Source organism: Oryx dammah, unplaced genomic scaffold (genome assembly GCF_014754425.2).
Source record: "Oryx dammah isolate SB20612 unplaced genomic scaffold, SCBI_Odam_1.1 HiC_scaffold_3, whole genome shotgun sequence".
NCBI lineage: Eukaryota > Metazoa > Chordata > Mammalia > Artiodactyla > Bovidae > Oryx > Oryx dammah.
This window is the reverse complement of record NW_024070187.1, coordinates 109,983,301-110,000,170: the sequence shown is the minus strand read 5'-3', so window position 1 is coordinate 110,000,170 and position 16,870 is coordinate 109,983,301. Positions and strand designations below refer to the sequence as shown.

The following is a 16,870-nucleotide window of genomic DNA, read 5'->3' as shown; positions in this document are numbered from 1 at the left end:
AGGGGGTGTGGCTTCCATCCCTGGCTAGGGAGCTAAGATCCAACATGCCTCGGGGCCAAAAAACCACAACATAAAAACAGAAGCAATATTGTAACAAATTCAATAACTACTAAAAATGGTCTACATAAAAAAAAAAAAAAAACTTAATAAAAGAGCTCTTGGATTAGGTTAATTGTAAATTCCTTTCATTTGTAAAATACCATGTAAATGTGGAATTATTAAAGACTAAATTACATCTATGTTTCCAAATAAGAATTCGCAGTTTCATGGGCTGTGGGATCAAAAGCATTAGGGATAAATGGAGTCACAGTTCTCTAAGGAAATCTGATGTCACTCACCTGTGTGCAACTGTTAATGCAGTTTCCAACTAAAAACAAAAAGTCGCATTTACAGTTTAGATCTTCATTCTTTCCTGAGACTGGTTGCTGTCAATCCAATTTGGATTATATAAATTAACTGGCAATAAATCAAGCACACCCACTGGTCGCATTAAAACTTTAAACCTTGCAATTCAGTGTCCTGTCAACGTGTTCATATAGACGGGGGTTGGCAGATTGCTTTGTGAAGGGCAGGGTAGTAAAGATCTGAGGCTTTGAGGACCATGTGGTTCCTGTTGCTCGGCTCTTGCAGTTAGTATCACTGAGCAACGAGAGTCAGCATATGGGTGTGGCTGCACTGGAAATTTAAAAAGGAGCAATCAAGCTTGATTTATTGACAAAAAAGAATTAGCAATTTCAATGCAACATTTTATCAGTGGGTATTAAGTAGGTGTGTGTAGTTTGCTGGTAAATATGAAGGTGTCTTGTGAAAAGCCAAAAACTCTTAAAAATGGCAACCCTCCAGTTCTGCCAACTGGCAAAACTTTAGGTCAAAAATATCTGCCCTCCATTCTTTGATTGATTGATTGATTGAGCCTCATTAGCTCAATTATTTACCTACATTAAGAAAGAGAAATAAAAGTATACTATGTCACAATTCAATAATTTCTAAATAGGCTTTTTGTATTTTTACTGAAAAAGTAATCTTGCTGTTGTTTTGTGGCTTTTTTCCCCCCAGATATTTTAAGAAAGATTATACAGAAGAAGTTTGACCTCTCAAAGGAGTATGATAAGGTAATTTTGGATTGATGTATCTGTTATCAGAAAATGAGTATGAGCCAAATATTGGCTGACTTGAAAGTTAATCTTTAAATAACCAGTTATCTGTGAATTTAGCTAATATTTTGACTTGGAAGTTTTATGGAATATTGAAACACCTTATAAATCCCATTTGAACTACAGCAGAAATCTCAAAGGTGGCATTTAGAGAAATATTCACCTTTTAAGCTGTATTTTATTGAAAATATAAAAGTTCCTTAAATGAAGTCTTATGCTATTTTTTTTTTTTTAAGCCAAGGGAGGAAACCTCTAACAAATGGAGTGGTTTGAACATCCCTAGAAGCAGGGACACATACTTGTAACAACTGCTTGCACACATGTAGAGGAAAAGGAGTGAATTCTGACCAGAGTGCCTCCACGAGGAGGTGGCTCTGGTAAAGAAGAGGAGCAGGGCTGGAGCGGGTGGTCCAGGCTGCGGGGACCAGTGAGGGGAGGTATGAGAGGAGGAAGCCCGTAGGTGGAGCTGGTAGGTGAGGGGAGAGGAAGGCCAGGTGAGCTGGGGCCAGGGCAGGGCCGGGCCGTGAAGGCCCTGCTCAGGTGAGTGGCCAGTATTGTCAGAAAATACCCAGGCACCTTCATGTCTCTAGTTAACTCCAAGGTTAAGGTTACGGTTAGGGTGCTATGAATTCACCCCATTTGCATCCACGAGATTAACTTCCTTCAAGAGACAAATGTGTTCTTTCGATTTTGGCTTATGATGAATGCCAGTTGCCAGTAAAACAAACAGACAAATGTTTGTTGCCATGAATGTTAGGATAATAAAGATTAGTTGAATCTGTTTGTCAAGCTATTAGTCCTGCAGGGTCAGACTGCCCATTCCAACATTTCCTGGTTTGAAGGTGGTTGTCAAGACAACAATCAAAGGGACCAGCAGGACTTTTATTTATTTAATGGCCAGGACGACAGATGTGAATGAAAGTGTCCCCGGTGGGTGTGAGGGCCCTGCACCAGGAGGGCAGTGAACCCCTCTTGCTTGACGGTGGGAACAATGGCTGCATATTCTCGATTTGCCGTAAAATGACAGTCAAGACAAAACTGAATGTAAAAGCCAAGAGGAAAGCTTCATTTCATGGCCGTTTGTGTGTATAAAAGAAAATGAGCCATTTACTCCCTGGTGCCCGCAGCCTGCCCTAATACCTTGGAAAGCATCTTTATTCTTCCGTTCCACTGGCTTCATTTCTATCTTCTAGACATGATGCCCCATGTCTGCCTGCCTCCCTGGGCAGAGTAAAATGACTGTTGCTTTCATATTTATGTTAAAATTTTGCATTCCATTAGCAGCCCAGCTGGAATGCCAGTTAGCCCTGCAGAAGCATGGGAGGGGGTGAGAGGCCGAGCTTCATCTGGGCCAGACATGGAGGGCCTAGGGTCTTGGACCCCGAGGTGACTCTGAGCAGCCTGTTGAGTATGAGGTGGCATTGGCTGCCACCATCCCTGGATGAGTCCTCTGGTCGGCTTGATATGAGACCTGGAGTTCCTATACACTTGGGGGCCCACTCGTTCCTGATTTCCTCTCCACCTCAGGTGTCTTTCCAAATGGATAAACACCACTGAGGTGGAGAAAGGAGACAGATCTGGGCCCACATGAATGAATGGACTCCTGCCCTAGGCGTGGGACTGGGTCACGTTTTCCAGTTATCCAGGGAGAAGGATTTGATTAAACAAAGACACCCAGGAAGCCAGGGCGCCTTGGGAGGGGAGTTTTCTGACTGGCCTTAGTCAGGTAAATGCTCTCTTGAAGCAGAGCCTGAGTCAAGGGCTTTAAGGTGAGTCACTTATTTGGGAAGTTCCGGAAACCCTGGCTGGGGAGTGGGAGCTGAAACAGGAGGGAGGGCAGCCTGCAGAGGTGTGTCATTCCGCCACCCACCACAGGGGGCGACAGAGCTCTGTCCCGTAGAGCAGCTGCCCTGGACCCTGTAGACACCACAGCGTGGGAACTGGCCCATCAGAAGGTGCAGGGGCTGAGCGCTCTATATACCCAGGGACTGAAGAGGCACCTTCAGGGCTGTTTGGGGCAGGGGAGTGTTAGTCCCTCAGCGCTCTGACCTTCCGTGGTTCTGCAAGATGCCTTCGAGCACAGGAACCACTAGTAAGAAGTATGGGGAGGCGCACGGAGATGGCTAAGGTCCCGGGACTTGGGCGGCCTCCACAGCATCCTCTATACCGGCCGTGCCCACTGGGTGTAATCTGCACAGTCACACAGGTACCCTCTGTTCAGCTGAACGGCCCTTGGGAGGTATTCGGCTGTCCAAGTCCTGAGCTCGTTTCATCTCCTGGTGAGCCCACAGTAGCGGAGGCTGCTGAGTCGGTGGTCTCTGGACAGGGGCTGTTTCAGTGAACTTCCTCCCTTGGGAAGCTGGAAGCTGTCAATTGGTGTAGACCTTTTGTTCCAAGGCGCAGCCTTGACTCTGGATGGAAATATGACTCCTTCCCATGGAACTGCCTCCTTCTTCCATGTCAGCTGAATGTGCAAAGTAGTACTTTAAAATCTGTGGTCTTGTTCTCCTCCGGAGATTTTTTAAAACACTTTTTCTCCCTTTGTTTAAAGTATTCACTTTATAAGTATTTATAGCATTTATGCTAGGAGCAATGCATAAGAGGAGGACAAGCGTGTAGAAGTGATGTCTTTACTCCAAGAATTTGCAGTTGGTGAGAAGGAGGTCATGGGGTTAGACTTGTGTATGCTTGGACATTGTGAGCTGAATTGTGTCCAAAACTCATACGCTGAAGTGCTAATCCCCTGTGGCTCAGAATGGGATTGTATTTAGAGGTAAGGTCTTTAAAGGGGTGATTACGTCAAAATGGGGTCATTCAGGTGGGTGTTAATCTAATCTGACTTGTCTCCTTCTAAGAAAAGATTAGGACACAGACAGAGAAAAGACTATGTGGAGACAGGAAGAAGATGGCCACCTGCAAGCCAAGGAGAGAGGCATTAAAAGAAACTAACCCAGTACAGCCTTGACCTTGACCTTAGACTTTTCAGCCTCCAGAACTATGAGAAAATAAATTTCTGTTCTTCAAGCCACCCAGCCCTGGTGTTTGGTTATAGCAGCCCTAGCCGACTAGTGCAGTAGATGCCTGGAAGGCAAGGTGGAGAGGGATACACATGCCATGAGAAGTTCAGATCCAGGGCTGTGAATGTGCTCAGGATGGAAAGTGTACTGGCACTTGGGGAAATCAAGAAAGCCTGCAGAGTGGCACTGGCGTGTAAACTGAGACTTAAAGGCAAAGGGGCAATGAGAAATAAAGCTCTGCTTCCATTTACAAACCTGGTTTGAAGCACAAAGCTTCTCCTCTGCTTCTTTTATTTTTAAGATTTTTTTTTTTTTTTTGATGTGGACTATTTTTATGTCTTTACTGAATTTGTTACATGATTGTTGAACACCATTACTTCGGCTGTTTCTGTGCTGGTTTCTTGGCTGTGAGGGATGTTGGGTCCTAGATTCCCAGCTAGGAATGGAACCTGCATCTCCTGCATTAAGAGACCAAGTCTTAGCCACTGGACCGCCGAGAGGTCCCTTCACTGCTTCTTGAAGCATGAACTGTCACCTTCCACTTTGTGATGATAAGACTCATCATTCCTTGTCTGCCATGTTCCAAGCACTGGATTAGCAGTTTTTTTTTATTGTTTCTAACCTCACAACACCTGTCCAAGACAGTCCTGCACTCAGAGAGTCCAGGGAGCTGAAGTCACCCAAAGACTGGTTGGTGACACTGGGGTCTGTACCCAGGCCAGGCTAACTCTGAGCACATCCACAAAAGTGAGGCGCACTCCAGGTCAACCCGCTGTCACCCTAAGGTGACTCACTGGGAGGAGCGGCTTCCCCTCGAGTATCATGAGCTGTGAGCACGGAGGGTGGGAGCCCCTGAGCTGCGCCTTTTACCTATGAAACCATGAAAGATTACTGTGTGTAGTTCCCCCGGCAAGAAATGGTCAGGCAGAAGTGGAAGACCTGGCTCGGAAGAGAATTTGGAGTTTTGGAGCCATAAGGAAATCTGAGGACGAGACAGATGAAGCTATAGAAATCCGAGAAACAACCTGAATAACCCTCATTTTTTTTGGTGTTGTTAACTTGTGTTTGGGTTTTTATTCTTTTTTAAAAATTAATTTATTTTTATTGCAGAATAATTGCTTTACAGAATTTTGCTGTTTTCTGTCAAACCTCAACATGAATCGGCCATAGGTATACATAAATCCTCTCCCTTTTGAAACTTGCTCCCATTGAATAACCCTCATTTGCTAGCACTTGCGTAGCACAGGCTCCGTGGCAGGCACCGGAGAACATGCTTTGCAAATAGTAAGTCTTAGTGTTCACAGAAGTAGACTACCCACAGGAGACGTGTTCAGGTCACCATTAAATACATTCATCTATTCCGTCCTGAGCTTTCAGCACGCGGGGCATGAGCCAAGCCCTGGGCTTGCGATGCAAAATGAGCTATGCAAAGCAACCCTGTTATGGAAGGATACATTTCCCCTGGGGACCAACGGGTGTGGGCCAGCCCCTCCAGACTCTCCACCTGCTGGCTGACTGTAAACAAGGGAAACAGAGGAATATCACTTGTCTCACTGCTCACTTGGGGTTTCTGCAAGGAGAACCTCTCAGCCTAGCTCATCAGAGTGGTGCCTGCTCAATTAAAGGACAAGGTTCCTATCTTCAAGGAATGCACGGTATTGGATAATTTAGGTAGTGACTTGGGATCACCTCCCACCGATGACCCATAAGTGTCACCCACACCTCTAAAACTTTACAGGGGAAGTTCTCCCAGCCCCCCGCCCCCCTCCCAGCTGCCATCCTTTATATTCTGAGCATCACCGTCGGCAGGGCTTCGAGTTTCCTTGCAGTGACTTCCTGAAGTGGTTTTCGTGTGGCCACAATGGTTCAGCTCAACTCCAGCCTCTTGGTTGATGATCCTCTAGACTCAGCTGGGCTGGATCCTCCTCATTCTTTTCATTCCTCAGTTACTATGCTTCCCTGTCTTGGATGAGATGGTTGGGTGGTGTCACCAACTCAGTGATGCGTTTCAGCAAGCTCTGGGAGTTGGTGAGGGAACAGGGAAGCCTGGAGTGCTGCAGCCCACGGGGTCGCAAAGAGTTGGACACGACTGAGCGACTGAACTGAACTTCTCTTGGAGCTTCCTCTGGGGTCAGGTGCAGGGCTGGGGACTGATTGCCGAGGCTTCAGTCCTGACTTCGCCAGAGCTAACAGTCCTGGGATATTGATTCGTCACTTTGTAAATGTCAGCTCATCAATCCAGGTGGGTTTGTGACGTCTGAAACCCATCCTCCGTGTTTGCAAAAGTGTAACAGTGACTCTGTCCCCCCTTCATACACAAATCATCTCCCTCTTTTTTTAAAAAAACAAGGGACAGTCTGATAACTTGAGCAAATTTCTCATCCTGGGAAGCTCATTGCTTTGCCATGGATCGGTCCTTGACCGTTGCTGACAATCCCCCATCTCTGGACCGCTGTTTAGGGATTGTTGGTCTTAGGCAATGTGGCTCCTTCTCTCTTCTCTCCATTAGCTTCTCTGATTGTAATCTGGCACCTCTCGTAAGACAGGTCCTGGACCAAGCACCTGGGAGAGACAGTGAGTGTGATGGTCACGGTCCTCGCCTTCCTGGAGCAGCAGGTTCCCTGGGAGCCGTCACTCCACATGATGGAAGGGCTGTGAAAGGGCGGGTGTAAAACCCACGGCAGCATGAAGGAAGAAAGTACAGCCAACCCAGATGTGGTTATCAGGACAGACTTCCTGGAGGAAGCAACATCCACACTCAGACTTGAGTTTCCTCAGGAGAAGAGTGATAGGAATAATGTTCAAGCAGAGGGGAGCTCAAAGTGAGGAAGGGAGAGAGAGCACAGTGCTTTCTAGGGACTCGAGCGGCCCAGAAGAAGGGGACCAGGAAGCTAGGAGTAAGATAAGACCACGTGGGGAAGTTTGAAGTAAACATGGTGGGACCCCATGGAATGCTGCTAAGCAAGAGGATGACATCATCAGATTGTTGTTTCAGAAAGAATCCCTGGAAGGTGGAGCCTTGGGTTCTGGGGTTTAGGCAGCCCCAGACTCGGTATTATGGGGACCCTGTGGTCAGTGTGTTAAGCATTTGTAACTTTCCCTCTAATTCTAGGGTCCATAACTGATTAGCACACTGATGAAGAGCCTTTCAAGAAACCCAGCTGTAAATTCAAGTGGGAGCCCTAGAACTCGACTCTCCCTGAAACACTGTTTCTTTCTTAAATGCTCCTTGATATGTCCTCCTCTCTCTTGATTCTCTCTGTGCGGGATGTTAATATTCTCAGTGGCTGTTAATTGGTCCAGTAACGTTTTCTGTTTTCTTGATGCATGCTGCCTGTGCTTGCACAAACTCTGCGACGGCTCTGCCTTCCTCAGCCAGAAAACGTAGTCTTGACTCTGAAGGTAACACCCTCGCCTGCTGTTTCATGTTGCTCCGTGTGAAGCCTGTTGCGGCGCTTTTGCCAAAACTCCCGGTTCCCTGTCCTCTCCACTGTGGTGGTTTTGTTTCCTTTTTGGTTTTGCCGTTGTGTGCATCTTCTCTTTCAGCTCCAGTAGTCCAGGAAATAGCAAACCATCTCAGCAAGCCTAAAATCTCGGTCTCCTTTTCAATGCAACCCACAAAGCCCTCCCGAAACCTTGGAGTATCAGGACAGTATTCAGGTCCTTGCCAGATCTTGGCCAGACTTCAGTCTAGATGTGAACTCTGGAAATGACATATCTTGTTCCAGATACTGTTCAACCCAGCATTTAGTCCTCCCTGGTGACTCAGATGGTAAAGAATCCGCCTACAATGCTGGGTTCAATTCCTGGGCTGGGAAGAACCCCTGGAAAAGAGAATGACTACCCACTCCAGTATTCTTCCCTGGAGAATTGCAAAGACGGAGGAGCCTGGTGAACTACACTCCATGGGGTCACAAAGAGTCAGATACCACTGAGCAACTTTCGCTTCACTTCACTTCACTGGAAAGCTTATATACAAAATATAAAGTTCTTATCTGGAACTTATGGTAGCACATCTAAGACATTTCAGTACACGTTCTTTCCTGGATTTGGGGTTCTCTGTCTCCTAGGATTCAGAAAGGATTTTAAGTTCCTTTCGAAGTAGCAACAATTTTTAAAAATAGTTACAATTTAGAATACTTGCTGAGAAATGATAGCAGAAGAAGTAAGAGTTTGGTGTGTCTAGAGCTGGTTTTTCAATTGGCCAGTGATGTGAGTCCTCAAGGGAGGGCTATATACCAGCAAATAATGACTCTTCATGGCCCTAATACCCAGCTTATTTTAAGGAGTATGTTTGATGAATGCATCAAAAATGCACTGTTTTTCCTTTTTATCCTTTTAACCTTATAGGATAAAGGATATCTAATTATATGGAATTAGATGATATTCAAGTGCCGTGTACACCTGGTTTAATGCTCATGATAAGTATTTGCCCGCAGAGTTAGCTAATATTGATTGAACATTTGCTGTGTGCTGGGTACTTTGCTAGTTGTTTACACACTAGCTCATTTAATTATCTGTCCCTCTCAATCTGCTGATGATGTTAATCCTAATGTAACATTTCCTGCTTCAGAGAATTAAAAGCCTCCTCTGCTGGGATTCAGATCAGGTTCTCAGACTCCCAACGTCAGTGCTGTCTCACAGGGACATCACATTTGCTCGTAGGAACAAGACTTGGGTTTCATTTTCCTTTGCTCTGCTTGGCTTCACAATGTCTTGCTCTCTAGCTGCTCCAGTAGTTGCAAACCACCAACCTGTAGCTTTTCTGCGTTCTTTCACAATGTCTTCCTTTACGTAGGTATGAGTAGCTTGAGGATTGGAGGACGGGAACGAGAACAAGTGTTATCCTCCTGGTGCGTTAATTTTTACTTAGCTGGAATAAAGCCAGCCATGCTTATGAAATCAGGTTTTGGTCACGTGATTGTGTCTAGAAATTGGGCTCGTTAGGAACCTAGGGACATGTGAGATGAAGGCTGCTGCGCCCCGTCCCACCAGCCTGAAAGGGGCACTTATGGAGCGTCTGCTCTTGCCAGGTACTCTCCTTGGCACCTTATCGCTAACCGTATATGCTCTACAATGTTCACGATGACCTTACAAGGTATGTATTTTTATTCCCAGTACCTGGGTGAGAAAACTAACATGTTTGATTTGGAAAGGCTGAGCCCCTTTCCCCTAAATTTAGGAATATTCCAGATTCTTCTAGAATGATGAATTTGTCATTTATTGATTCTATCCAAACTACTGCTGGTTCTATCTTTCTGGTGAAAAACACCCTTGGTATGTGTGTGTTTAGTCGCTCAGTCATGTCTGGCTCTTTGTGATCCCATGGATGGTAGCCTTGCCAGGCCTGTCTGTCCAAGGGACTTTTCCCAACGAGAATACTGGAGTGAGTTGCCGTCTCCTCCTCCAGGGACTGACCTTCCCACCCAGGGACTGACCTTCCCACCCAGGGACTGAGCAGTCTCTCCTGCACCTCCTGCGCTGCAGGCAGATTCTTTCCTGCTGAGCCACTGGGGCTTGTTCATTATGCAAGGAGTTCTGGCAAAATGTATCATGCCATTTAAAAACAAAGAAAGTACTTTTGAAAGTGAAAGTGGAAAGATTAATCCCTCAGTCATATCCAGCTCTTTGGGGATGAAATTAAACCATTTGCAACTTGCCTTTGCATTTTGGATATTTTCCTGGAAGTTGAAAGAAGGTCTTTTCCAGAACTGACTCACTAGAAAAGACCCTGATGCTAGGAAAGATTGAAGGCAGGAGGAGAGGGGACGACAGAGGATGAGATGGTTGGATGGCATCACCAACTCAATGGACTTGAGTTTGAGTAAACTCCCGGAGTTGGTGATGGACAGGGAACCCTGGCGTGCTGCAGTCCATGGGGTCGCAAAGAGTCCGACATGACTGAGCAACTGAACTGACTGACTGAAAGAAGATAGCAACTGCTTGATCCTATATTCTGACAACTCATATCTCTGCATCCTTTGTTTCAGGAAGGATCTTCAAAATGGACACACACACATACCCCTGAAAGTTCAACCCATGATGGCAAATAGGTTAAAAAGCATGAAATGTGTTCACTGTGGAATGTTCTCTGTGTAATTGGTGTCACAGTATGTGCTGTTTCTTTTGTTTGACTTGCAGATTATCTACTATGAGATCGGGATTATTATCTGTGCTGCCCTGGGATTGCTGTTTGTTATTCTGATGCCTCTGGTGGGCTTTTTCTTTTGTCTGTGTCGTTGCTGTAACAAGTGTGGTGGAGAAATGCACCAGCGACAGAAGAAAAGTGGTCCCTTCCTCAAGAAATACTTTACAATCTCCCTCCTGGTGACCTGTGTGTTCATAAGGCAAGTAGAACCTTGGACAACAGCTAAGTGGGTCTGAGGCTGATGAGCAATACTTGTGTTTAACTGTTAAGCACATGAGCTTGAAACAACAAGAGAATACAGAAACAGAAAAAAAAAAAAAAAAAAAAAAACAGAAAAGAGAGAGCAAAGATGTTTGTCCTGTGCATCACTCTAAACAGAAGTTGACACTGTCATTGGGCTGCTGTAGTTTAGGTGATAAGCCAACCTCGTGGTATTTGTTTCATCTTGAAGACATCTGAATAAATTCTGGGCCTACAGAAAGCGTTCGCCTTCCAGGACAGCACCTCCTTCCTCTTAAATAGCTCTCTCGAGATGGGGATCATGGAGGATGGCAGAGCAAGCATTTACTAGCTGATCTTTATGTCCCAGGGGATCTTTTTTAAAAAAGTTAGTTCTTGTTTTTTTTTAATTGAAGATCAGTTGATTTACAGTATGTATGTTACTTTCAGATGTATAGCACAGTGATTCAGTTATATGTATATATGTGTGTGTGTGTACATATATATTATTCCTTTTCAGATTCTTTTCTTTAAACATCATTACAAAATATTGAGTATAATACCTTGCACCCCACAGATGGGTAGCGTCCTTCAATTGGGAGACTTAGAATATTGTTGGATGGAATTAGCTTCCTAATCATATAACCAGTTTTCTTGATTTTTACAATTATGCTGGAACCCTGTCTTCCTTTTTTTATTTTTTTTAAGTTTGTTCAATGTAGATTCTTATTGTGAGAAAGAAATCTGTTCACTATACCTCTTTCCCCATTGAAAACGATAATTACGCTTGCAGTCACAGCTTCTTGAGAGAATGATCTTCAAAACTGTGACTCAGAGTAGGGAATGAGTGTGTGGACACGGGGCTGGGCTGGGGATGACCTGGGAGGTTGAGACTGGTGTACGTGCACTGCCACGTGTGAAACAGAGAGTGGAAGCCTGCTGGACAGCACAGAGAGCCCAGCTCGGGGCTCTGTGATGGCCGAGAGCGTTAGGGTGCGTGTGGGGGGTGGGAGGGAGAGCCGAGAGGGAGGGGAGACGTGTATACACATGGCCAATCCACTTCACCGTAAGGCAGAAATTAACATGACATTGTGAAACCACTATACCCCAGTTTAATAAAACATAGCATCAAGACTATTACTGAGTTAAAGATAAACAACGCATACATAAATCTAGAAATCTAGCTCCTTCAGGGACTTCTCTGGTGGTCCAGTGGTTAAGACTCTGTGCTTCCAGTGAAGGGGTTGTGGGTTCGATGCCTGGTCGGGGAACTTAAGATCCCACATGCTGTGCATGCAGTGCGGCCAATAAATAAATAAAATTCAATAAACTAAAAAAAAAAAAAAACCTAGCTCCTGTAGTGTACCCTGGTCTCTAAACATTTCCTTCAGTGTTCCGCACGGCAATCTGGAGGCAGGTGCTTGTGTCCTAGTGGTGCGTTACCCAGTTACAGAATGTGCGTATTTCTGGTTCTGTCTGTGTCCTTCCTTTTGGAAATAATATGGAACCCTCTCCTGAAGCCTGGAGCACACTTCATGATTTAGGATGTTTCTCCGGCAGCCCCTGCTGCTGCCAGAAGTTTTCAGTGGACTGACGGACCCTAAGGACACTGCTTTTAAGATGAGGACAATTGTTGTTGTTGTGTAGTAGCTAATTTGTGTCCGACTCGTTTGTGACCCCATGGATTGTAGACCTCCAGGCTCCTCTGTCCATGGGGTTTCTTGAGCCCAAATCAGATCCCTCCAAGAGGAGTGTACTTCATGATCTTGGCACCCTGGTGGTGATATTTGGCAATGGCAACCCACTCCAGTACTCTTGCCTGGAGGATCCCAGGGGTGGGGGAGCCTGGTGGGTTCACACAGAGTTGGACACGACTGAAGCGACTTAGCAACAGCAGCAGCAGCCACATTCCGTCATCCATTCAACGAGCATGTCATATCCAGAAATAGTGCCTATGACATGAGTGACGCTGAGTTTCAAGGAGTCCCAGAGATGGTGAGGGGTGCCGAGTCACATCCTCCTGGATGTGTCTGTAGGCATCACAGTTGCTTGATAGCCGTGAGAAAGATTTTTCAAGTTTCGCTAAAGAACTGATATTGGGCAATTTAAGCAGAAAACAGACATTAAATAGAACAATTTAAAGTTCCAAAGTTCTGGCTGCAAACCAAAGAAGAAAAGTTCTTTAAGTGTGGCCATCAGTAGAGTCACGGAGAGAGGTACTATTTGGGGAACTAAAGTTCCCCAGCTAATTTCGGGCACCTTGGTTTGACAGCCAGGGAGTTTGTGTGTGCGTTTTGTCTGCAAGGCAGGGTTGTGGGTTCCTCTCTCTCTCTTTCCTGTTTCCCTGTGTGGCTGTGTCTCTGTCTCTTGGTTTGTAATTTGAATCTGACTGCTTTTGCACACTGAATTCTGAAAGGCAGCTTGAGGTTGGGGCAATGGTAATTCCAGATGTCCCCAGTCTCTCTGCTTTGTGTTTGAAGTATTTTCAGGAATGTACAGACCCAAAAGCTGGGGGAGTAGCTACCAGAGGAATGTCAGTTACAGCCCAAGACAAGTCAGACCATGTGCATTTCCTTGAAGCCTGAAACTTACATCCTTCATTCATTTGGAGTCTTGAACTATGCTACCTCTTCCTCTCTGCACACCCCTGGACATCAAAGATGAGGTTCAAGTGACAAAGTGTCTTTTGAAAATACTTGTCCTTGGGGTTTCTTGTTAGAATGATTACTTAATAATTTTCACTTCACATGTATTGTAAAGATGTATAAATGTTAAAGCTTCACTGTCAGCAATAAGCTTGGCTTTCACTTTATATAAAATGAATGCTATATAAATTTTTTTATTCTTGAGAACTCAGACTCATCAAACACATTTAGATGAGGTTTTTTTTTTTTCTTGAGTATATTTTAGTTTAGAAAATAATTTTAAAAAATACATCTGTGATTCTATCTATAATCTACTATACATTCAGTGAAGATATTTTCCCCACTCAAGTAAAACTTATAATTGAATATCATAATTTTAAATTCAATATAGTTAAACCAGAGTGGATCCGCTCTTTGAGGCTGTGACAAATTTTAAACTAATTTATTTCACATAATACATTGAATTTATATACAAATTATAAATAGGTCAAAATAAGAGGAGTATTGAGATTGTTTGTTTACTTTAAATTCAGACTAGAAGCTTAAACTTCTTTACTTTGAATTTTAAAAATTTAAATAGTGATTTTTAAGTCATCCGTTTAGAACACCTACTTGTTTGTAAGTTTCTTCAACATCATGAATTGTTTTAAATGTTTGCAAGTGATCGAAACTAGCCAAGAAGATTAAAAACCAGAGAAAAATGGAAATTTCCATACTATGACTAGATAAAAAGGAGGAGAAACTAGGTCCACAAAATCAGAAGATTAAATAAGAGAAGAAGCAGTGTCCACAAAATCAGAAGGGAGAAGGAGAAAGAAAAAGAGGTGTTAGCATATGCTTGCAAAGACCTCAGAGGAGATTGAATACCACTCGTATTTAATCTTTGTATAAGATTTTTTTTTTAAAGTCCTTTCAGAAACCCAGAGCAGTCCACTTGCCTTTTATCACGTTCAGTCCCATTTTGTGGTTCTATACTGTTACATTCAAAAAGAAGCTGGTTTTTCAATGTCTTGGTTTTTTTTTATACATCCTATTTTGCAACAAATTTTAAAATCTTTTCTTTATAATTGAGAAAGGCAGAGGCATCAAGGAGAAGGATCCCCTGGTATATGTGGAAGGTATGTGGTCATGCTCTTTCTCCTTTTGAGCTGTTCCCAAGGCAGCTGTGGAATGTTCGAATTCCACAGACATTGATGTATGTTTACGTAAGTCTGTTTGACCATCGGCAGTAGACTGCATCGCCGCGTCTTATGGTGGACTCTTTAAGCAGATGTGTCTTGCTCCAGAAAAAAACAGGTTTTCTCTCCTTTCTTTGCTTGGCATTTATCATCACTGCATTTTTCAGAATTTCAAAGAGGTTATAAGCAACAACAAAAAGGACAGCTGTGCCTTCACTTCTCCAGCATGCAGCCGTTGCTAAGTGTACCAGTACAATGTCAGCTTTTGCCAGTTACTGTGGTTAAAACTGAATCCCAGTCATTTTCAGGAAGGTGGCTCTTTTCACAGTTCATTTTTGTTGTTGGTCTTAGGATGTGATGTCAATTCCGGGTTTGGAGGGCACAAACTTCTAGAAAAGAAATAGAGCTAGCGTGCCTGGGAAATTATGAGACTTTTTAATGAGAGGCTATTTATTTAAAATTGAAATTGAAAAGTTATCTTTAAAAAGTAAGAGGTCAGTCACAGACTTAAAGCATTTATTTGGCTCTTATTGGTGAACTTCATTGTCAGTAGAAATTGGTAGAAAAAATTGCTACCCATATTAAAGGTTTAGAAACTCTAAAAACTTTTAAACATTTACTTTTAAGTGTATATGAGAGAAAAGTAGTCTGTCCATGTAAAATATAGAAAGTGTCATTTTGTGTCAATGCCAGAGAACTATTAGTCATTTGGCTATCATTTGATTGAAATTTTATTCCCTTTATTTTATTGGCTATCATTTTATTGAATTTCCCTCATTATCATTATATCCTAAGAGTTGACTGAAGGTGACAGTGTTAGTCATTCAGTCATGTCTGACTCTTTGCGACCCCATGGATTGTAGATGCCAGGCTCATCTGTCCATGGAATTTAATTTCCCAGGCAAGAGTACTGGAGTGGATTGCCATTCTGTTCTCCAGGGGATATTCCCAACCCTGGGATCAAACCCGGATCTCCTGCATTGCAGGCAGATTCTTTACCACCTGAGCCACTAAGGAAGGCCAATAGTTGACTGCTAGTCATTAAAAAAAACATATTAATTCTTGTGATTTTTTTTTTTTTTTGCCCAAAAGAATATTGAGTAATAAAGAATGTCTAAACCAACAGCGCCACCCCCATGTAACTGTTAAATTCTCTTGTTGTTTATTCCTAAGCTGTGTCCAACTCTTTTGAGACCCCATATACTGTAGTCCTCCAGGCCCTCTGTCCATGGGATTTTCCAGGCAGGCATGTTGGGGTCAGTTGCCATTTCTTTCTCCAGGGGGTCTTCCTGGCCCAAGGATCTAACTCTCGTCTCTTGCTTGGCAGGCGGTTTCTTTACCACTGAGCCACCAGGGGAGCCCCCTTAATTTGCTGTGCTGCGCTCAGTCATGTCCAGCTCTTTGTGCCCCCATGGACTGTAGCCTGCCAGGTCCCTCTGTCCAAGGGGACTCTCCAGGCAAGAATGCTGGAGTGGTTTGCCCAGGGATCAAACCCAGATCTCCTGCATTGCAGGCAGATTCTTTACCATCTGAGCCACCAGGGAAGCCCAAGAATACAGGAGTGGGTAGCCTGTCCCTTCTCCAGGGGATCTTCCTGACCTAGGAATTGAACTGGGGTCTCCTACTTTGCAGATGATTCTTTACCAGCTGAGCTCTAGGGAAGCCCTCGTAATTCTCTATTTCTATTTGAATAAGGGTTATATATTGGTTTGTGTAGTATTCAGAATTTTTTTTCTTTGATTTGCTGGTAGTATTTAAAAATGGGAAATTTTTTAAAAATAGGAAATTTTATTTAGATTCCCAGACTTTTGTGAATAATTGGGAGATCTGGTAACTCTGGTCTTCTTCCATCAAGGCAACACTTACCGGAGGCACAGAGAATCTCTGCTATCACCACCTCTGATTGTCCAGCTCCCCTAGTCCAGCCCACACACTTTGCCCTTCATGCTTTCTGCCTGCCTGCGTAGGCATTTGAATTTGCCATCTTTAATTTAAATATAAAATTTGCAGTGAGTTGTGAGTATGAAAATCAGCTTTGAAAGTTGGCTGGATTCTATCCCAGAATTCTGTTTAGTACAGTTTTTGAAAAATGATCCATGGCTTTCATCTTAATTAGATTCATAACTGAGTATCAGAAATGTGTCCTTAAATATGTTGCATTGAAAGTCAGCTGTTTTATTGCAATGCTGTGTTTCCTGATTTATGTTTGGAGTGAAGACATTTATCCTGTAAAGGGATAGTTTCTGCCTGGGACACTCTGAACCTATGGCTAATCTTCTAAATGGACCAGAGGAAACAAAGCCCAGTCCTTAAATCCATCTGCACCGAGCACTCGCCTTGGACACAAGACCCTGCGTTACCCAAGGTTGGCCAAGAAGCAGTTCCCACCTCTTTTTAGGGCAGTTCAGCAAGGTGGAAATAAGGCAAAAGAGAGTATGAAGTGAGAAAAACCTGTCAGAACTTCAGGGTGAGCCTTCTGGGAGTTCAAGGCAAGGCATTCTCCTATCCA

At 43.9% G+C, this 16,870-nt stretch overlaps 1 protein-coding gene across 6 annotated transcripts in view; it reads left to right on the top strand.

Moving 5' to 3' along the window:
* PROM1 (prominin 1) overlaps positions 1–16,870 on the top strand; it is a 142,492-nt gene that overhangs the window by 70,680 nt on the left and 54,942 nt on the right. For all 6 annotated transcript variants that reach the window (XM_040237564.1, XM_040237560.1, XM_040237563.1 and 3 more), the window contains 2 exons: positions 1,057–1,112; positions 10,313–10,518. In XM_040237564.1, the coding sequence (XP_040093498.1) occupies positions 1,057–1,112; positions 10,313–10,518 (262 nt within the window). The remainder of the gene's footprint in view (positions 1–1,056; positions 1,113–10,312; positions 10,519–16,870) is intronic.